The sequence below is a fragment of the Monodelphis domestica genome, chromosome 8 (genome assembly GCF_027887165.1).
Source record: "Monodelphis domestica isolate mMonDom1 chromosome 8, mMonDom1.pri, whole genome shotgun sequence".
Lineage (NCBI taxonomy): Eukaryota > Metazoa > Chordata > Mammalia > Didelphimorphia > Didelphidae > Monodelphis > Monodelphis domestica.
In genome coordinates this window covers 74,035,463-74,058,414 of record NC_077234.1, presented here as the reverse complement: position 1 = coordinate 74,058,414, position 22,952 = coordinate 74,035,463, and the positions used below count along the sequence as shown (strand labels likewise).

At 36.6% G+C, this 22,952-nt stretch overlaps 1 protein-coding gene across 3 annotated transcripts in view; it reads left to right on the top strand.

Annotated features, from left to right (window-relative positions):
- XRCC5 (X-ray repair cross complementing 5) overlaps window positions 1–22,952 on the top strand; it is a 167,959-nt gene that overhangs the window by 1,212 nt on the left and 143,795 nt on the right. For 2 of the 3 annotated variants that reach the window (XM_016425099.2, XM_016425100.2), the window contains exons 2-3: window positions 10,229–10,342; window positions 14,898–15,081. In XM_016425099.2, the coding sequence (XP_016280585.2) occupies window positions 10,229–10,342; window positions 14,898–15,081 (298 nt within the window). Of the gene's footprint in view, window positions 1–10,228; window positions 10,343–14,897; window positions 15,082–21,708; window positions 22,349–22,952 lie in introns of those variants that run through there. The other variant, XM_056807259.1, reaches the window with a different exon arrangement.

Sequence of the window (22,952 nt, the reverse complement as noted above, 5' to 3'; positions counted from 1 at the left end):
CTTGTAGCCAAATTTTCTGGTAGAGGAAGGACTTGGGGAATGGGTGCTTCCTATACAGAAGATAAAATAGAGGAGGTGGAGGTGGGTGAGAGGAATAGAGCTCAAGTGCTTTAAGTACAGCGAACCCAGGATTTAGAGTCAGAGAACCAATCTTTGAAAGGGAACCCTGGGGCAGCTAGGTAGCGCAGTGGATGAGTTCCAGATGAGTGCCAGACCTGAAGCCTGGAGGACCTGTATTCAGATATGACTTCAGACATTTCCTAGTTGTATAATGCTGGGCAAGTCACTTAACCTTGGTTTCCTTACCCTTGCTGCCCTTTGTCTTAGAATTGATACTAAAAAAAAAGGTAGGTTTGTTTTTTTAATAAAGCAAAAAACGAGAAAGGTAACTGCCATAATGCTGTGTGACTTTGGTCAAATTACTTCACCTCTATGGGCTTTAAAGCACTAAGTCACATGCTTCTAGTTTGAAATACTGTAATCCCTATTGGGTCTTTGAGACAAAAGGGATTTAAATTATTCAGCTTGGCTTCCAGAAGAGAGAACTAGGTCCTAGACCAGTGGTTCTCAACCTTTCTAATGCCGTTACACTGCAATACAGTTCCTCATGTTGCAGTGACCCCAAACCAAAACATTATTTTGGTGGCTACTTCAAAACTGTAATTTTGCTACAGTTATGATTCGGAATGTAAATACCTGATATGCATTATGCATTCTCATTGCTACAAATTGACAGGTTGAGAACCTCTATCCTAGAGGGTACGAGTTTCAGAGAAACTTTAATAAATACATATTTTATAAATTTTTCTAAAAATCTTTTACAAATTAAAAAAAAATAGGCTTTTACTTGAGATAGGGAAAAACTTTTTTAACCAAAATGGGATGTTTTAGGTGATAATGAGATCCTCCCTCACTGAAGGTGAAGCTTCTCAGTGAAAAATGAATAACATCCACGTGGGGGCTGGCCTTAGAGGTGACATAGCTTATAACTTGATCTAGATAGTTTCTGATATCCTTTCCAACTCTGAGACTCACTAATTGTACCCAACACCCTAACTTTTTTTTCCCCTTAACATTTTGTTTTGGTTCATGAACCTACCTAGTTATTTACATGTTTTTCTCCATTAGGATGTGAGTGGGAATTTTTGCCTTTTCCCTAAAACAAAGTAAGTGCTTAATAAATGTTGGTTGCTTCATGGTGTTGGGAATAGGTATTAGGAAAATCTAGACATTGTATTCCCTATAGAAAAAATGGAATGAAAGAAAAACCTACTTTTTATATTTTAAGTAAGGAATACAAGAGTAAATCCACTTAATGCAATATTTTCTTGCAAGTGGTCCAAGAGAAGCCCAGTGTTCTATATCCTGTGTCAAAAGGCTCTAATAATGAGGTAGAGGGCCCAACTGGATGGTGCCTGTCAGACCCTTCAGAACCATTTTGCCACTCTAGTTGGGTTTATACCATCATAGAAATATAAAATAACTATTCAATAATAATAAATCACATATAATATAAATAATAAAAATAAACTATAATATTGAAAGGGCTTTTAGTCTTATAGTCCTACTCATTTTTTATATGAGGTATTTAGGATTCATTCATTAAGCATTTATTAAATTCTTACTATGTGCAAGTCACTGACTAAGTTCTGGGTATACAAAGGTGACAGTCTAGATCTGTGGTGGTAAACCTATGGCATGTGTGACAAATGGGGCACTCAGATCCCTCTCTAGGCATGCCCACCATTGCCCCAGCACAGAGTTTGCAAGAATTTGTTACTAGAAAGCCAGATGGATGGGTTCTGGGCTGCTCCCCTCCCCCTTTCCACAAAAGCCTGAGGATATCACCTACCCTTCTAAAAAGTTCAACATTATTGGTCTAGACTGTCAAAGAACTTACATTCTTTAGGTTGAGGGGAGAGGAAATGTGTACAAATAATTAAATGTGATTTCATTAGCTCCTATGCACTCAATTCTCCCCATGCAAAGGATTTTCAGTCCTAATTAACCAGCCCTAATTTCTCTCCTGACCTCTATCTAGTCTCATATCTGTAAAGATTAAAATTTAGGAATATGGGGAGACTGAGGCAGGTAGAAATTAGTTTCTCTCTGCAAGGAGTATTATATTTTTTTGAGGTTTATTAAGGATTAAGGATTAAAGAAAATACAGGATAAGGAAAACGTGCCTAGGCCAGAGGCCTAGACAAGACCTCACCTACATTATGGAAAGAGCCACGTCTTCTCCAAAACGGAAGTCCAAAAGAAGAGTGACCCAAAAAACATTTGCCACCAGCTTAAATCCTTCCTCGATCTCGGCCCACCTCAGAATTCCTGTGAGATTACAAAGCATTTTGGGGAAGTGGAGCAAAGGCTTGTGGGGATTGTAGTCCTGTATTCGAGTCTATTTTTTATATATCTCAAACTGCCTCTTGAACATCTCTAACTGGATATCTTAAACTCAACTTGTCCAAAATTGAACACATTAACTTTCACTCCAAAACCATTCCCCTTCCAAATTTTCTAGTTATTGTCAAGGGCATCACCATCTTTCAGTCACTCAAGTTTTCACAACTTTAGTCTCATCTTCAACTCTTAACTCTTTCATTCAATGTTCAAGTATACAGTTGCTATATCTTGTCAGTTATGTTTCCACAATTGTCAAATCTGCCATCTGAGTACAGGCCTTCATCACTTCTCTCCTGAATTATTTTAATATCCTCCTAATTGGAAGATCTGCCAGAGAGGTGGCCCTAGTGGCCAAAAGAACTGCCATTTTGAAGCAAACAGAAGTTAGGAAATGTTAATCAACAGATTTTTAATGTGGATGAAACAGTTCTGAAAAGGAATGCCTTCCAGAATTCTTTCATTTACTTTACAGACATCTGTGTTTTATTTGGGAGGCATTCATATAAACTGATGTTATAGGACAAATTGGTCACCTAGGAAAAGAAAATAGAGAAAAAACAAAATTGGGTCTAAGTTACCCATAGTTAGGGAATAGAATATGGATGATGAACAATCATAAGAAAGTTCCAAAATCTACCTACCATTAGAATGTAAAGAGGCAGATTAATTCTGCCCTTGGAGATATCCATTTCTCATCTCTAAAATGAGACGATTCTAGAATCATAGGTTTAGAACTGGAAGGTACCATAGAGGTTAGCTAATCAAATTCCCTTATTTTATAATTAAGACTCTTGAGTTCCAGAGATGTTGGGGCAGATAGATTGTGGGATTTGAGATGAAGGCCTCTGACTCCAAGTACAATGTTCTTGAGTTGGTTTAGATGTTCTTGTGCTCTTAGCTTTAACATTCTGGCATTCTGGCAGTGTTGTACTCAGGAATGTGCAACCTAAATTTGTCATTTTCCATTTGATAGCTCTTCAGATATTTGATGAGTTTTATTGTTCATTTCCTTATGTAAGTAGATTTCTCACCCATTTAGCAACTTGTTCTCTCTCAGTGTTTTTAATATTGTAATTTAGATGTGGTCTGACCAGGGAAAAGTACAGTGAAATTGCTATCTACCTTGATGCTGTTAGCATATAACATATTGTTACTTATCCCTCTCAGCTTTGTGTCATCAGCATATTTTTTAAAAAAATCTTAATATTTGGTTATTCTGCATTTGCATATCCATAAAGAAAAACAGAAGCAGAATTGCACATGAAACCATTAAGTCTTCATTATTTGAAGTTTGCTTTTTGAAAAGTATGTAATATACCTCTGCTCAAGCTATGTGTCTGGACATGAGGGGACGATCCAGTACCCATATACTGATCCTGGCAAAAGCCTGCTATTTGTACTTGATGGAAAAATTACTAGGAAATTAAATAAAAAGCTTCAAGTGCCTTCTTTCATCTAAAAAATGCACAAGAAACATGTAAAAGCCTGGCTTCTGGCAAAACTCAAGCCAATGTAACTACAGATGAGTCAGGCACATGTAGCCTGCAAGGCTCTATGTGGTGGCAGCTAGAACAAAAGATACTGAGAAAGCTTACCAGTATGAGATCCTTGGAACCCCCCAGGGAATAGTAGCAGATAATAATTAGCACAGTAATGCAGCACTAAGATAGGCCACCCCAGGCCTGAGGGCTCTTAGAACTCTAATGTTGTGTTCTGAGAGGGTTCCAAAAATTTTCACTCCAAGCAGCAAAAATTTGGAAGAGTATCCTAACCCAGGGAGGCAAAGGTGAGCATAGACACCCAAGTGAATCATCATGAGACCAAATAGGTCCAATCCAACAAAAGGAAAAAACTCTTTAGAGCCTAGGACCTAGGCCTAGTACAATGCCTTAATTGAACCAAAGTTAGAAAGATGAATAAATCAAGGAAAACACGAAACTGTATTTTAAAAAAAGTATCTCTAGAAATTCCTCCCCAAAAAAGGAATAAGTAACTATAACAACTACAAGCAGAAATGAGCTTTCAAGGAGGATTACTACATGAATGCCTAGAAGAAATAAAGCAAAATGTATATCTGCAGGAAAGAATTGAAAATAAACAGCTTAGAAGAACAAGTAGCAAAACTTACAGAAGAGAATTCCTAAAATCTAGACCAGAAACTAAGGACTCCACCAGTCTGTAAGAAATACTGGAATAAAATCAAAACATTGAAGACAACAGATCAAGAAAATGTAAGATCTTATATCAGAAACTGGCTTAGAAAACATACTAAGGATAGAATATTTAAAAATCATTAGGTTCCCTGGAGAGTAATTTTTTTTTTTAAAGCCTGGGTAATTGTATTTCAAGAAACAAATGAAAACTGTTCAGATCTATCTTAAAAAACTCTTCAAAAGGAAAAGTCTCAGGAATGTCATAGCCAAAATCCAAAGCTGCCACATCAAGGTAAAAATACCTCAAGCAATTCAAGAAAGAAGCAGTTCAAGTACCAGGAAACCACAGAATCATTCAAAATCTGGTAGCTTCTATTATAAACATCTATTTTACAATATAATATTTCAAAAGGTAAGGGATGGAGGCTTATCACCAAAATTAACTTACTCTAAAAAGCTGAGCATTTTACTCTAAATTAGTAACCACTGATTAACAACCTGAATTGATCTAGAAATGAACAATTAGCTATTATCCCAATAATAACCTACCCACACCATACACATACCACAGAATCTGCAGTCAGATATTTTTTAACCCAAGTTATAGCATCAATAATTGTTATATTCAGTTGTTACAAGGTCTCAATAATCAACCAATGAACCCTATTCCACCTTTCTGATCAATGAGCATCATTTCTAATAACATTAACCCTTGCTATACAACTAGGAGTTGTTTCTTTCCTTTCTGAGTCCAAGAAGTTACCCAAAGTTTCTTATCAACTATCCTAGGCTGATGAGGAGGCCTTAACCAAACACACTTGTGAAAAATCCTAGTCTGTTCATCAGTTGCCCACATAGGATGAATAGCTGTTATTATCTTAATCCCACATTAATTTAAATTTATTTTATTTAAATTTAATCTATTTTTTATTTAAATTCAATTTAATAATAAATTTAAATAAAATTTAAATCTATTCTTCTACTGTAAGGATAATTTTAGGGTTGTGACCTAATCTAAATTAATTTTGGTTGCCTGGGAATATCCCAAATAAAATACCCAAGTCAGATTGCAAATTTATGGTGGTTTAATTAATGTAGAGGGAAGGAATTAAGGAGAAGGGAGAGGGAAAGGTGTAGAATTTCTCCCACCTGGCCTGTGCTAGGGGGAATTCAAAGTCCTCTGCCACGAGGTCTCTGAAGAAGATTAGTGACTTTTTTAAGAGGATAGTGTTTGGCAGGTAAAGAAGAAAGAATCAGCCTAAACTCTGAGTGAGCTCAGTAAAGATGCCTCACCTGAACTAGGCTACTCAGCTTCCTCCAGTATGGTATCAAGGAAAACTCACTGCTAAACCTGGATTATAGCAACCGCCACCCAAAGATGCCAAAATGCTCAGCAGGCTGCCACCAGCCACCTCTCCGCTGCCAAAAAGGCTGGAGAGAGGAAGTGATGCCAAATATATAGCCGGTTTTTACATCACTTTACTGCATCTCATCTGTACCAATGGTAGCTTAAGCTTGACTTAGGACAGCCCAGGGGTCTGTCAGCTGTTTCTGCTGTGAATCTTAAATTTTCTCAGACTCTAACCTTAGAAGATTTGGTTAGGTTATTCCCCATTTAAACAATGCAGATATTTGGTCAGGAATGTATTGAGAACTTAACCTTACTCCACCCATATTTAGGCATACCTTAAGGGGAAGATAAAGTTGTAAATCTCCTTACTGAACAATGAAAAAGTATTTAACTCATACTTATAGTGAGGCAAAAGCCCTTAAGCTAGGTATATTTTTAGATCTAATACAAAAGGGTGCTAAGTACCTATGAAGGTTAAATTAATCACTAAAAGGGCAAGCTTAGCAAAGAGATGTGAATTACTCAGAAGTTTTAGTCTACCCAGAGAAAGTGATAACAAGATGTAAATTAAGAATGGTCAGTCCTTTGAAAAAGTATCTACTGTGATTGGTAATGTGAAAACTTAGGGGAGGTGACATAGGAGAAAATTCTCTTTAAAAGGAGCTGTCTGAACCAGTTCAGGGGAGTTCGGATCAGTTGAGTTCAGGAGCTGAACTGGAGGGTCTCTCTGAACACTAGAGTTTTGCTTGTGGTGAATGATTAAAGACTGACTTAGTTTTCTCTCTTAAAAGAAAGGTCTAGGCCATTGGCCTAGGCCCTAGCCTTCCTATTATTTCCTCTTACTCGGTCTCTCTCCCTTTCTTTAATTCCTTCATTTGTATTAATTAAAATCTCCATAAAACCCTTGGGTATTTCATATTTGGGAATTTTTCCCATGGCGACTACTTATTTTTTATTTAAATCAAGACACTAAAAATTATCTTTATGCTTTTGGCAATTCAAAGTCTTGAACCCATATTTTTGCGTTCACAGTTTATGGCAACCACTCTTTTGTCTGAAACACTGATTTGTCATTTGCTAGCACATGTCTGTCCTAGGCCATCCTCCTAAATACTCAATCCTTAAGTATGGGTGTAGACATTCCTGTTTTTGTTAGACTAAGCAGGGTGGAATAATCTAAAGTTCACACTACATAGGGATAATTCATTCATCAACTCTGACTATATTTCCTTCAATCAACAATTCAAAATTACACTGAATTTTCTTTCCAATAAAAACACCACCACCTATCCCAACATTAACCTTTATTTCATTCCTGCTTCTACCACATTCCCCCTTTAGGGGAAAAAAGTAGATCTTTAATAGAATACAGAATTTTTAAAGCATTTATGATAAAAAAAAAAAAGCAGGGCTTTGTAGAAACTTCAGACTAGAAACACAAGAATCAAGAAAAAAAACCTAAAAAGACTAATTTATTTGAGCATTTGGAAGACAGCATATGATATAATGCTAATTATATCATATATAATATATATAAGGGACCCATGCCACTTCAGAATCTTAGTATTTTTAAAGGATATTGAGGGATTCAAATAAGAAAAACAGTTGTTATTGGTAATGAGTTAGTTCCATTTTGGGGGAGTCTAAAGAGGGGAAAAGGAAGAGTAAAAGGAATTAAACTAGTGTAGAAAAGGGAAACGGGTAGAATTTGCTGCTTTTTTAAAACTTTTTTACATTAGATACAATTTTTTTTAAAATATATTTTATTTGGTCATTTCCAAGCATTATTCGTTAAAGACATAGATCATTTTCTTTTCCTCCCCCCCACCCCCCATAGCCGACACGTAAATCCACTGGGCATTAGATGTTTTCTTGATTTGAACCCATTGCTTTGTTGATAATATTTGCATTAGAGTGTTCATTTAGAGTCTCTCCTCTGTCATGTCCCCTCAACCGCTGTATTCAGGCAGTTGCTTTTCCTCGGTGTTTCCACTCACATAGTTTATCCTTTGCTTATGAATAGTGTTTTTTTCTCCTGGGTCCCTGCAAATTGTTCGGGGACATTACACCGCCATTAATGGAGACGTCCATTACGTTCGATTATACCACAGTGTATTAGTCTCTGTGTACAATGTTCTCCTGGTTCTGCTCCTCTCGCTCTGCATCACTTCCTGGAGGTTGTTCCAGTCTCCATGGAACTCCTCCACTTTATTATTCCTTTTAGCACAATAGTATTCCATCACCAGCATATACCACAATTTGCTCAGCCATTCCCCAATTGATGGGCATCCCCTCGTTTTCCAGTTTTGGGCCACCACAAAGAGCGCAGCTATGAATATTTTTGTACAAGTCTTTTTGTCCATTATCTCTTTGGGGTACAGACCCAGCAGTGCTATGGCTGGATCAAAGGGTAGATATTCCTTTGTCGCCCTTTGGGCATAGTTCCAAATTGCCCTCCAGAATGGTTGGATCAGTTCACAACTCCACCAGCAATGAATTAATGTCCCTACTTTGCCACATCCCCTCCAGCATTCATTACTTTCCTTTGCTGTTATGTTAGCCAATCTGCTAGGTGTGAGGTGATACCTCAGAGTTGTTTTGATTTGCATCTCTCTGATTATAAGAGATTTAGAACACTTCTTCATGTGCTTATTAATAGTTTTGATTTCTTTATCTGAGAACTGCCTATCCATGTCCCTTGCCCATTTATCAATTGGAGAATGGCTTGATTTTTTGTACAATTGATTTAGCTCTTTATAAATATGAGTAATTAAACCTTTGTCAGAGGTTTCTATGAAGATTTTTTCCCAATTTGTTGTTTCCCTTCTGATTTTAGTTACATTGGTTTTGTTTGTACAAAAGCTTTTTAGTTTGATGTAGTCAAAATTATTTATTTTACATTTTGTGATTCTTTCTATGTCTTGCTTGGTTTTAAAGCCTTTCCCCTCCCAAAGGTCTGACATGTATACTATTCTGTGTTTACCCAATTTACTTATGGTTTCCTTCTTTATGTTTAAGTCACTCACCCATTTTGAATTTATCTTGGTGTAGGGTGTGAGGTGTTGATCTATTCCTAGTCTCTCCCACACTGTCTTCCAATTTTCCCAGCAGTTTTTATCGAATAGTGTATTTTTGTCCCAAAAGCTGGGATCTTTGGGTTTATCGTATACTGTCTTGCTGAGGTCGCTTTCCCCCAGTCTATTCCACTGATCTTCCTTTCTGTTTCTTAGCCAGTACCAAATTGTTTTGATGACTGCTGCTTTGTAATATAGTTTAAGGTCAGGGACTGCAAGGCCCCCATCATATGTGTTTTTTTTTCATTATTTCCCTGGATATCCTTGATCTTTTGTTCTTCCAAATGAACTTTGTTATGTTTTTTTCTAAATCAGTGAAGAAGTATTTTGGTAGTTCAATGGGTATGGCACTAAATAGATAAATAAGTTTGGGTAGGATGGTCATTTTTATTATATTGGCTCGTCCTATCCATGAGCAGTTAATGTTTTTCCATTTGCTCAAGTCTAGTTTTAGTTGTGTGGCGAGTGTTTTGTAGTTGTGTTCATATAGTTTCCCCCTATCTTTGATCTTTTCAAAATACAGACCTAATAGTGATATTTTTGGGAATGCACATTTTCCTGGCCCTTTGGGCATGGTTCCAAATTGCTCTTCAGAAGAGTGGTGTGTGTGTGTGTGTGTGTGTGTGTGTGTGTGTGTGTGTGTGTGTGTATACTTGTATTCAACTCTCCTTTATACATTTCCATTCAAGTGTATCTAATGCTCACTTCCCATATTCCTTTCTATATATTTGTATACTGTTTTTCTCCTACAGAGTACAAATATATGTACACAAATTTGGCACAGAATTTGATATCAAATTCTGCCCTTTCCACTGTACTACACTTGATTTTTCCTAGAATCCACCTAGCTAAGTTTGGAGAAGTTTATTTTTAGAAGGTTGGCCACTAGATGATTTTTTTGTTGTTGTTCACAGGAATCCATGCAGTTGTCTTACTTTGGTACACAGGATTTGTGATCTTTATTGGGGAAGGAATACCAGTGAAATCTTAAGTCTTGAAATCCTACAGTTAGAAGTTTTTTAAAAAAGGTGACATTTTGGATCAATTTCTGAAAGTATCAGGATTATTTTAGCTTTTTTGTGATAAAGATAAAAATATCAAAAGAGTTTATATTTCTGTTCATTATAAATACAAATGTCATTACGAGTTCTGCAAGTGATATATGCAATAGGCAGGTTTCTTCTAATCGGCTTAGTTGCCTGCAACTGGGTATCTTCTAATAACTTCTGGAATTTTCCCTTCAGGCAGCTGTAGTGCTGTGCCTAGATGTGAGCTTTACCATGAACAACTCTTTTCCTGGTGAGGAGTCTTCGTTTGAACAAGCCAAGAAAGTGATGACCATGTTTTTGCAGCGGCAGGTAACTATAGAATTGTTTTCTACATTGGTACACAAAACTCCTGAGGTAGAACTACAGCCCAATAACTATTTGTTAAAGGTACCTGGGCCCTTTCAATGAATGGGACCTTAGTTTTTCCTCATGATCTGAGATGCCCCCTTGCGCCTCAGTACAGATTTTATAACCCTCAAGTCCCATACAGTCCAGATGGTACACCATAAAATTCAAATTTTCTTTTGTGTTTTCACAAAATTCACATCAGTGGTCCTGAGTAATGGGTGAGATTTTCACCCAAGTCATAGCAAAAGGTAGGCAATCAAGTGGGCAGAATCCCATCCCCAAAGCTGAGTAATCATGTGGTCAGAATCCCCTCTCAATGGTGGGTAATTGAGGGAAATGAAAAAGGACTGAGAGGCTCCTACAAAAAAAAAAAGAGGGGACTTTCTGTGATCTGAAAGTAGAACTGGGGCCAGGTAGATGGCTCAGTGCATAGAGAGCCAGATCTGGAGTTGGGAGGACCTGCTCAAATGTGACCTCAGACATTTCCTAGCAGATCCTGGACAAGTCACTTAACCCTAGTTGCCTAGCCATTACTGCTCTTCTACTTTGGAACCAATAATTAGTTTCAATTCTTTAACAGAAAGTAAGGGTTTAAAAAAAGTGAAACTGGCTGCTTTTGCTCAAATGAGACTTGAGTCAGAGAACTGTTTTTTTTTTTTAAACAATATTTTATTTGGTCATTTCAAAACATTATTCATTGGAGACAAAGATCATTTTCTTCCCTCCCCTCCCCCCCCCCCCCCCCATAGCCAATGCATGATTCCACTGGGTTTCACATGTGTTCTTGATTCGAACCCATTTCCATGTTGTTGGTATTTGCATTAGAGTGTTCATTTAGAGTCTCTCCTCAGACATGTCCCCTTAACCCCTGTAGTCAAGCAGTTGCTTTTCCTTGGTGTTTTTACTCCCAAGAGAACTCTCTTTTAAACAGATGTCATGATCAGTAAAATAGTTCTTAAAACTTTATAAATTTATTTGTACCCCCAAAAACTAATTGATAATTCATAAAACCATCCAAATTATAATTTAGAAAATTTCAATAGAAATCTATTTTTACTTTGCTTCACACTTAGTCTTTAATTTATTAGTGTCTGTCTTTCATCTCTGAAACCTTTAATGTGGCCAGGATGGGTGTCTTGGGAGAGGAAAGAGATATCTTTCTGAATATTTGTGAAGTTTTACTTTATACCATCTTTTCCTTTTTTTTTTTGAGCAGATTAAAGCAAAAAGCATAGCTCAAAACAAATACTTGGATGCTTCTTCTAAAATAGATTAGCACAAAGCACTGACAGCACAGATAAAACAGATTCTTACACAACATGGGGAAATTGATGGTATCACAAAATTTTCTTCCTTGATCCCAGGTTAGCAATAATTTTCTTAATAGAATATCTTTTAATATATTATTAACATTCCCCATTTTATCAGTATAACAATAACTATGATGCTAGACTAACACTGAATATCAAAAGACAATATTATAATATTACACATTCAATTTTTTTTTAGTCAAGATAGTTTAATAGATTCTCTGCCTGACCACAGCTTATCTGTGAGTTTTCCCATCCAAGAGTGGAAACCTCTGAGGGACCTCTCTTAAGAGACTCTTGGTGGAACTATTCCCTGAGACTAATTCCTGGGATATTGTCTCAGAAGATTCCCAGAGTACTGTCCCTAAGACTAATTCCTGATATTTTCTAACCCTGATGGTTTCCTCCTTTAAGATAGTTCTAGCTGTTGCTAAAAGGACTGAAGAGAACCATACTTGTCTATATCTCTTTATGAAGTCTTAGGCTAGTGATGACAAGCCTATGGCATGGATGCCAAAGGTGGCACGAAGAGCTGTCTATGGGCACTCAGCCACCATCCTTCCCCACCTCACCCCACTGAGTTTGTTACTAGAAAGGCAGAGGGACTGTGGTGGAGCTGCTCCCCCTACCCCTCTCCACTGTGCCTGATGGCATATTTTTCCATCCCCACCCCTCTGCCTTAGTAGCCCAGTAGGAACATACAGGGAGTAAGGTGGGTGGTTCTCAGGTGGCAGAGCTGGAGAGGAGTGGAATGCTCAGGCCATTCCACTCCCCCTCTCTATACTTGCGGAGGATGTTTCTCATACAGCAACCCCATGGTAGTGCTTCCTCCCTTCCCTGTGTGGAGTGAGGCGAGGCAGGACATAGCCAGCATGTGGGGTGGGGTGGGCATAGCACTCTGTCTGAGGGGGATGAGGTGGGGTGAGGTCCTGGCCCAGAACCAGTGACTCCATCTCTAAAAGGTTCGCCGTCACTGTCCTAGGCTAATTCTTTTAGATTCTTTTAGTAAGTTCTCTAATTTCCAATTTTTGAGCTAATAGGCCTTTGGGTTCCCAAGACCAGTCCATTAATACCCCCAAATCTTTTATAAAGGGGGTAGAGTAATTTAAAAATCAATACAATTTATGCCATCTTCCTTTAATATTACTAAGATGAAGGACAAAACTTATTTTTAAATATTGTGAATTTTTTCTTGCTGGCTGACTTAAAAAGAAGTAGCAATGATTGTTACACATCCTTAGTTCTATAAGAGAAAGAAAAAAAATCAACCAAAGTTTTACAGTTGAAAATAAGCCCACATAATTTAAAAAAATTATATAAATGCTCTAGAGCTTATTAATTCACATAATTGTGTCATAAACCCAGATAGTCCCACTTAATCTAATTTGGAGACATCCCTTTAAGAAAAAGATTTTGGGAAAGGAAGAATTTGAAGATAAACTCACCAATCTATAGTTTTGCAGAGGCTTACTTTAGGCTTAGAGAATTTAGGTGTTGAAAGGTAGGGGGAATCCAATGTTCTTGGATGTTTGTGTGGGAGCTGTTGGTGAAAATTCATATGGGCACTAGCTTTTCATCTGGGTCCTTGGGAAGAGAGCAGGCCCTAGAGCCCAAGGAAGTATGGATTCATGCCTTCTTGTTCTCTCTGGGGTTGCCATAATGTCATCAAAGCAGTGTCAGATATGCAATAAAAACCACTGAGGCAGAACTCCAAGCCAGTAACCATTTATTAAAGGGACCTAGTCCTCATCAATAAATAGGACTTCAGATTTTCCTCATGATCTGAGGTGACTCCTTTCTCCTCAGTAAAGATTTTATAACCCTCAAGTCACAGAGAGTCAGATGGTGCACCATAAAATATACAAGTTTATTAATGGTTTCACAAAATTCACATTAGTGGTCCTGAGACAGTGGGTGAGCAGATAGATCTCCATCCACCCAAGCCTTAGCCATAGCAAAAGGTAGGTAAACAAGTAAGCAGAATTTCACTGCTAAAGTCCAGTAGTCAAATGGGCCAATCAAGGGAAATTACAAAGGGCTGGACTCCTAAAATAACTAGAGGACTTTAATGAAAAGTCACAAGAAAGGCAAGATAAGGGTCATTTCTACTGACAGGATGGGCAGGGTGTATACCCATCATTGACTAAAGGGTCATAAGATGAGTAATGATTGGTTATCTCTCCCAAGTTGGGTGAGTGAAAAATGTCAGGGCAAAGGTCTGAAGGTTTAGATGATCCCACCCTCATGTTGGCATTTATTCATCAGGCCATATAGTTGGAGGACATTTTCATGGTTAAACAAATACACTTATAACTATTAGTATACAGTCTTTTTTTCTTTTCTTTTTTAAGCCCTTACCTTGTCTTTGAATAATACTAGGTATCAAGGTTCCAAGGCAGAAGAACAATAATGGCTAGACAATAAGTGACTTGCCCAGTGTGACACAGGATGTGTCTGATGTCAGATTTGAACTTGGGACCTCCCAACTTCAGGCCTGCCTCTATCCACTGAACCACCTAGCTGCCCTTTTATTAGCATATAGTCTTAAACCTGCTTCTTATAGCTTAAAAAGTCTTATGTATTCTCAAAATGAATAATATTGATTGGGAGTAAGCATAGGGGTCAAGTTGTTTTGTACATTTATCTTCTTGGAATAAATAGACAAAACTAAGAAACTCTATTAAGGTGTTAATTATAGAGAAGGTTAAGTCCACTTTAGATTTTTCAAAGTGATTTTAGATGAATTATCTTATATGATCTTCAACAGGCCTATGAGTAATGAGCAAACTAAATAATGCACACAGTTATAGCTGCCTTTTTTACCTCTGAAATCCAAGTAAAACAACTTTAGTAATTAAATGGAATGAATGTTATTTTGGTTCTGGTTACAATTTTTTTTTTACCTCATCTCTGACTGCTAGTTTATTATAAGAATTATAGAATTTGAGTAAGTTGGAAACCACTTAGTGTGGCTTTTTCTGATTTTTACTAATGCTTATATTGGGGCTAAAATCCACTAAAAGTCTTAGTGTAATAAAGATATTGCCATCTAGCTTAACTTCTGCCAACAGAGGTCTTTTGAGCCTTGTTGTAGGAAGTGACATTGATATCTTCTTCTCTGACAGCAACATGAAAGGTTAGGTTTATCATGTATGAAAGTTGCATTATACAAATTTTATAATTTATTGCCTTATTTTTTTCTTCAGGTGTTTGCTGAAAGCAAAGATGAAATTGCTTTAGTTCTTTTTGGCACAGATACCACTAAGAATGACCTTGCCTCTGGGGATCAGTATCAGAATATTACTGTTCACAGACATCTAATGCTACCAGATTTTGAACTGCTGGAAGACATTCAAAATGCAATTCAGCCAGGCTCTGGACATGCTGACTGTATCCTTTTTTTCATCCACAGAATAAAAATATGGGTGGTAAAGTAGTTGCTGTTGGAGTCATGGCTTCATATGAAGGGTCTTTTGGTTTTAAGGACATTGCTGGTGATGAAGGAGGTGTAATAGAAAGAGCTTAGTATGGAGTCAGAGAAGCTACTTGGTGCATATTTTAGGATAGTTCATTAAATGTGTAATCCTGGTACTTGGGAGCACAGATTAGAAGTGGAAGGGACCTCAGAAATCATTCAGTCCAACTCTGTCATTTTATAGATGAGGAATCTTATAAGGCCAGAACTGTTCAGGCATTCATAAGAAGGGGGATTTATATCTAGATCCCTCAACTTCAAAGCAGTGTTCTTTCTATAGTACCACAAGAACTCTAGACATTCTGGGTCCTCATTTCCTCTTTTGTAAATCGAGGATTTTGGAACTGGAGACCCGAGTTCTCTTTTAGCTCTAAGGTTACAGTCTTATGTATTTTATAATATTTATCTCCCTGTATACTGTAAGAATTTAAATTTAGCTTTTTATTCTAATATGAAAGTTCTAAAGTAATATTCTGGTCGCCAATTTAAAAACATTACTGCTTAAGTAAAAATGACTTTTAGCAGCTTTATTTACAAAGAAGTGGAAAATAGTGAAAGTGGAAAAATGTAGATAAAGAGACAAAAAGTACTGCCTAGCTACAAATACCCCAAGCTTAATCCTAATGTCTGTAGACTACAAATGCAAATCTGAATGCAAATCTCACCAGAATCCAAAGTTCTAATCAGGAAGCTGAAATCTGAAGAGCCAGGAGATGCTGAAGAATCTGCCAACAACCTACAGTGCACACAAGGCTTAAGACTGCCAAGAATCTCACCAGAACTTAGACTGAAGGGAGTGTCCCACCAAAGTGCCAATGAGCAGAGAGGGTCTTCTCACTGAAGAACCAAAGAAGAAATCATTCCACTCACTACCTCAAGTCGATGCAGGATCCAGGGAAAGAGTCTCCTCCAGTCTGGCTCACGAACACAGAGAGAATGAATTAGTCCTCAGGCTGGCCTTTTTAAAACAGTTTTCTCCACATCACTTCCTGTCACTCCCCCACTTTAAGGGAATCAATTGCAGTCTTTCAATTTGCCTAGCATTGCCCAAGTGTGTGTGTGTGTGTGTGTGTGTGTAAGTAGGGGTACTTTAAGTTCTTGATTTGTTTAGCTAAAAAAAGACAAGGAGAGAGTTAATCCTATCTTCACAATACTTATAATATTTGATGAGAGGTTAGGAGGCACAGGAAAGGGCCAAGACAGAAGGAGAAGGCTGAAGGGAAAGCAAAGGATGTGTCTGGGAGATATCTCCTGATAGATCTCTCTCAGGTTTTTTCTAAAGTGTCTCTCCCTTATTGCAATACAGAATAACTGATGCCCATGTTTTATAATGTCCTGGGTATTCAACTGGTCATCTTGTAATAGCATCTTTTGATAGCACCAAAAAAACATGATTACTTTTGTATTTTCTAAATTATCAGCAAGAGGAATTGTATTATGATACAATAGAAACTGCCTTTCTTTTCAGAATCTTGACAATCCAAATCTTAAGTCCTAGCTCTGACCCATATTGGTTTATGATCCTGACAAAGTCACTTTGACTTTTCAGTGCCCCCAGGCAACTCTAAAACTAAATCATAGAATGTGAAGATCTGCCTAGGCAAAGGAAGTTTCCTCATTAGGAGTATCTGTTTGTAATGGAATTACAAGTGCAGACATTCATTCTAGACATTCAGACATTCAGTAATGTTAGACTTCGTCACTGGGAGGTGCTATTGTACTGATAGTGATAAGCATGGCCTGCTACTGTCTGGTAATAATCTTATTCAATGACATCTACAATATTCAGGAAAGAGAAGCCCTTTTAACTGAGGTTTCTAGAATTTTCCAGAGGGTGAGTAAAGGATATCAAATTAGCATCAAACTAACAACATTCAAAAATTTTCCTTTGAAAAAAGAAATTATGTTATCAGACCTCAACAGAAAGTCTATTGGGCATGTAGGCATATTACAAAGCACATTTAGATACATTGAACATCAAATCCTATCACAGTAGTAAGTGTTGTTAGCCCCTCTAAACTCTTGTTGATGAATCCCATTTTCATTCTAGCCCCAGTGTTCTCTCACATTATTTATGGAATGTTTTAGTCTCTTCCTGTTTTACTGTTTTTTTCCCTGCTACCTACAAATATGCCCAAGTCCCTATTATCTTGAAAAAAACCTCACTACCATGATCTATCATCCCTTCAAACTGTTGCCATATGTCTTCTTTCATTAATAGCAAGAATTGTCTATACCCATTATCTCTAGGATACTAGTTCTGAACTGTTTACAGTCTAGCTTTCTACTTTCCGAAACTGCTTCTCCACAGTTACCAATGATCTCTTAATTGATGAACCAAGTGGTTTTTTCTCATTACCTGTCCTTGACTTCTCTGTGGTATTCTAATGCTGTTGACCTTTCTTCATTCTGGGTTTTCATAACTGCTTTTTGGTTCTATTTCTTTGTACAGTTATGTGTACCTCAGGATGCTGTCCTGGGGCCTCTTCTCTTTATATGTTCTCTTATTTAGTAAAATCAACAGCTCCCATGGGTTTAGTTATCATTTCTACACAGATAATTTCTGGATCTATATATTGAACCCTTATTTCTCTCCTGACTTCCGGTCATTCACTTCCATTTGTCTGACCTGACCAGTGTTGTAAACAAGATATGCTACAGACATCTCAGTAAGCAAGGCCATATGATGCATTTTTCCCCACATGCATATTAGTTTTTTTAAAACCCTTTGTCTTATTAGCAATACTTTTTATTAAAAATACTTTTTATTAAAAATTTTTTTGTTTTATTCCAGCAACAAATTTACACATAAATTTTCCAAGGTTACATAATTCATGTTGTCTCCCTCCCCTTTTCTCTCCCCCTCACAGAATTGACAAGCAGTTCCATTGGGTTATACATATATTATCACTCAAAACCGATTTCCATATTATTCATTATTTGTAAGAGAGTAATCTTATAAAACCCACCCCCAAATCATATATCCAAATAAGTGCTAAATCATTTTTTTTCTGCATTTCTGCTTTAACAGTTTTTTCTCTAGATGTATATGGCATTCTTTTTCATAAGTCCCTCAAATTTGTCTTGGATCATTGTATTGCTATTACATTTGATCATCCCACAATATTTCAGTTATTGTATATAATGGTTCTGATTATTTGACTCCATATTAGATCATGTAGGTCTTTCCAGTTCTTTATGAAATCATCCTGTTCATTGTTCCTTATATTACAATAGTATTCCATCACTATTTATAGATAAGTTTGTTCAACCATTCCCTAATTGAGGGACATTCCCCCTCAGTTTCCAATTTTTTGTCACCACAAAAAAGTTGCAGCTATACATATTTTTGTACAAACAGGTCCATCCCCATTTAAAAAAATCTCTTTGGGATACAGACCTATTGCTGGATCAAAAGTATGCATTCTTTTAAAGCCCTTTGGGCATAATTCCAAATTGCCTTCTAGAATGGTTGCATCAATTCACAACTTCACCAGCGGTGCATTAGGGTCTCAATTTTGTTACATCCCCTCCAACATTGATTATTTTCCTTTGCTGTCATATTGGCCAATCTGCTAGATGTAAGGTGGCACCTTAGTTATTTGATTTGCATTTCTCTAATCAAGAGGAATTTAGACCATTTTTTCATTTTTGATTAATGATATTGATTATTAATAGCTTTGATTTCATCATCTGAAAACTGCTCATTCATATTCCTTGACCATTTGTCAATTGGGGAGTGGCTTGGTTTCTTAAAATTTGATGAAATAAAATTTCTTTCTATATTTGAGAAATTAGACCTTTATCAGAGAAATTTGTTATAAAAAAAAACAAACTTTTCCCCAGCTTGTTGCTTCCCTTCTAAATTTGGTTTGACTGGTTTTGTCTGTACAACCCCTTTTTAATTTAAACAAAATTATTCATTTTTCATCTTGTAATGTTCTCTATTTCTTATTTGATCTTATATTCTCCCTTTCTCCTTAGATCAAATAGGTAAATTATTCTACGTTCACCTAATTTACTTATATCACTCTTTATGTTTAAGTCATATATCCATTTTCAACTTTTCTTGGTATAGAGTGTGAGATACTGATCTAAATCTAATTTTTGTCATACTGTGTTCCAGTTTTCCCAGCAGGTTTTTTCAAATAGTGAGTTCTTATACCAAAAGCTGGGATCTTTGGGTTTATCAAGCACTAGCTTGTTGAGGTCAATTATTATTAGTTTCTTCCATTGATCTAATTTTCTATCTCTTAGCCACAAGCAGATTATTTTGATGATCACCGCTTTATAGTACAATTTAAGATCTGGTACTGCTAGACCACCATCAGTCACATTTTTTTTGTTCCTTTGATATTCTTGGTCTTTTGTTCTTCCAGATGAATTTTATTATCATTTTTTCTAGTCCTATAAAATAATTTTTGGTAGTTTGATAGATATTCTATGGTATAAGTATATTAGGTAGATTATCATTTTTATTATAATAACTTGTCCTACCCATGAGCAATTAATGTTTTTCCAGTTGTTTAGATCAAATTTTGTTTATGTGGAAAGTGTTTTATAATTGTGTTCATATAATTTCTGTGTTTGTCTTGGCAGATAGATTCTCAAATATTTTATATTGTCAAAATTATCTGATTTTAAATGGAGTTTCTCTTTCTAACTCTTGCTACTGATTTTTGTTGGAATATATAAAAATACTGATAATTTAAGTGGGTTTATTTTGTATTCTGCAACTTTGCTTAAGTTATTAATTATTTCTACTAGCTTTTTAGTTGATTTTCTAGAATTATCTAAGTATACCATCATTTCATTGACAAAGAGTGAGTTTAATTTATTCATTGCCTATTTTAATTCCTTCAATTTCTTTTTCTTCTCTAGTTGCTATAGCTAAAATTTCTAGTACAATATTAAATAATAGTGGTGATAATGGGCATCCTTGTTTCACTCCTGATCTTATTGGGAAGGTTTCTAACTTATCACCATTGCAGATCTGGTACTTGCTGATGGTTTTAGATAAGTGCTACTTATTTTGAGGAAAGGCCCTTTTATTCCTATACTTTCTAGTGTTTTCAATAGGAATAGGTGCTGTATTTTGTTTGTCAAAGGCTTTTTCTGCATCTATAGAGATAATCTTGTGATTTCTGTTAGTTTTATTATTGATATGGTCAATTGTGTTGATAGTCATAGTCATAATAGTCTTCCCAATATTAAACTATCCTTGCAGTTCAGGTATAAATCCCACCTGGTCATAGTGTATAATTGTTGTGATATATTGCTCTAGTCTCTTTGCTACTATTTTATTTAAGGTCTTTGAATCATCTATGTTCATTAAGGAGATTGGTCCATGATTTTCTTTCTGTTTTTTAGCTCTTAACTTTTCTAAAATTTCATTTACTTCCCTTACTTCTTTCTTTTTTATTTTTTTGGTTACATTTATCTAATTCTGATAGTGGAAGATTGAGGTCCCCCAACAGTAAAAATAGTTTTACTATTTATTTCTTCCTTAAATTCCTTTATTTTCTCCTTAAAAAAATCTGGATGCTATACCATTAAGTACATATATGTTGAGTACTGATATTTTTTCATTGTCTATACTGTTCTTTATCAAGATGGAACTACCTTCTTTGTCTCTTTAAATCAAATCTATTTTTACTTTAGTTTTGTCTGAGATCATGATTGCCACTCCTGTTTTCTTTGTCTCAGTTGGAGCCCAGTAGATGCTGCTCCAGCCTTTTACCTTTACTCTGTGTGTGTCTACCTGCCTCAAATGTGTTTCTTGTAAACAACATACAGTAGGATTCTGTTTTTTAATCCAATCTGCTCTCTGCCTTCATTTTTTGGGTAAGTTCATCCTGTTTATGTTCACAGTTATGATTACTATATATATATTCCCCTCCATCTTGATTTCCTTTTTTAATCTTGATCTTTCTCTCTTTCCCTCCACAGCAGTGTTTTGCTTTTAATCAGTCCCCCCTTCTCTCTCTGTGATATTAATCCCCTTCCCACCCACTCCCTTCTTTTTCCTCTCTTGCTTCTCTATAGGGCTTTTTAATCGCCTCCCAATTTCTCCCTCCCTTATATTACGCTGCTCTCTACCACCCCTTTCTTATTCTGACTCTTCTAATTTTCTGTAAGTTAAGATTGGATTCTGCACCCCAATGAATCTGGCTGTTCTTCCCTCTCTGAGTCAATTCCAGAGAGCATAAGTTTTTAAGAATTACCCTGTCACCACCCTCATCCTCCCCTTCATTGTTATAGTGTTCCACACCCCCTCCCCCCATGACTCTTTATGTCATATAATTTACTCCATTTTACTTATCTCTCTCCATTTTTCTTAGTACAATCCTCTTTTTTACCCCTAGTTTTTTTTGGCATGTTATTCTAAACAGCTTACTACCCCACACTCTATGTATACTTGTCTCTCATCCATACTGTGATAATGATAACCATTTTTATGAGTTACAAATATCATCTTTCCATATAGGAATATAAATAGTTTGACCTTATTGAAGCCCTTAAATTTTTTTCTCTTTATTTTTTACCTTTTTAATGCTTCTCTTGAATTTTACATTTGGACATCAAATTTTCCATTCAAGTCTGGGTTTTTCTTCAGGAATGCTTGGAAGTCTTTTTTATTGGATCTGTTTTATTAGATGACCCTACTTTCCCCTGAAAGAATATAGTCAGTTTTGCTGGGTAGTTGATTCTCGATTGTAAACCCAGTTCCCTTGATTTCTGGAATATCATATTCCAAGCCTTCTAGTCCTTCAGTGTGGAAGCTGCCAGACTCTTTGTAATCGTGACTATTGTGAAGATTGGATTTAGCTATCTCCTGATTGTAATAATGAAGATACTCTCTTTAACAAAATCAGAAATGTATACACCCATATTTAAGGATTAAGTATCTAGGAGGATGACCTTTGATAGACATGTGCAGAAACAGCTGATAGACCCCTGGCCTTTCCTAAGTCAAGTGTAAGCTACCTTTGGTACAGATGAGATGCAGGAGAGTGATGTAAAACTGTCTATATAGGGTGCGTCACTTCCCCTCTTCTGTTTCTTTCCCTGGAGAGATGGCTCTGGCTGGTGACTTCCTGTGAGCAGGCCTGGGTGCCAGTTTGATCCTGGAACTCGAGCCTGGAGGAGTTCCCTCAGACAGCTTCCTTGAGACGTCACGTGGTGAGTGACTGACTCCTTTTTCCCTTGGCTCTCAGGGGAGGCCCCCTTGGCCAGGGCCTTGAACTCCAGGCTGGCTCAGCCTGAGTCGTAGCAGTTTAAATTAACTCTTTCCTCTCTCTCTCTCTCTCTCTCTCTCTCTCTCTCTCTCTCTCTCTCTCTCTCTCTCTCTCTCTCTCTCTCTCTCTCTCTCTCTCTCTCTCTCTTAATTTCTTTCCTCTATATTAATTAAATCACCATAAATTTCCAGCTGACTTGGGTACTATATTTGGGATTTTTCCCTGGCGACCAATTAATTTAGATTTTAAGTCACAATTATAAAATTATCTTTACATTGGGGTGCCATGTTATCTGAATTGTTTCTTTCTGGCTGTATGCAGTATTTTCTTCTTGGTCGGGGAGCTCTTGAACTTGGCTATAATGTTCCTGAGAGTTGTCATCTGGGAATTCATTGCAGGAAGTAATTGGTGGATTTTTTCAATGTCTATTTTACCCCTCTTGTTCAAGAATGTCAGGGCAGTTTTCTTGGATAATTTTCTATAATATGATGTCTACGTTTTTTGTTGTTGTTGTTTTTTCTCATGATTTTTAGATAGTCCAATAATTC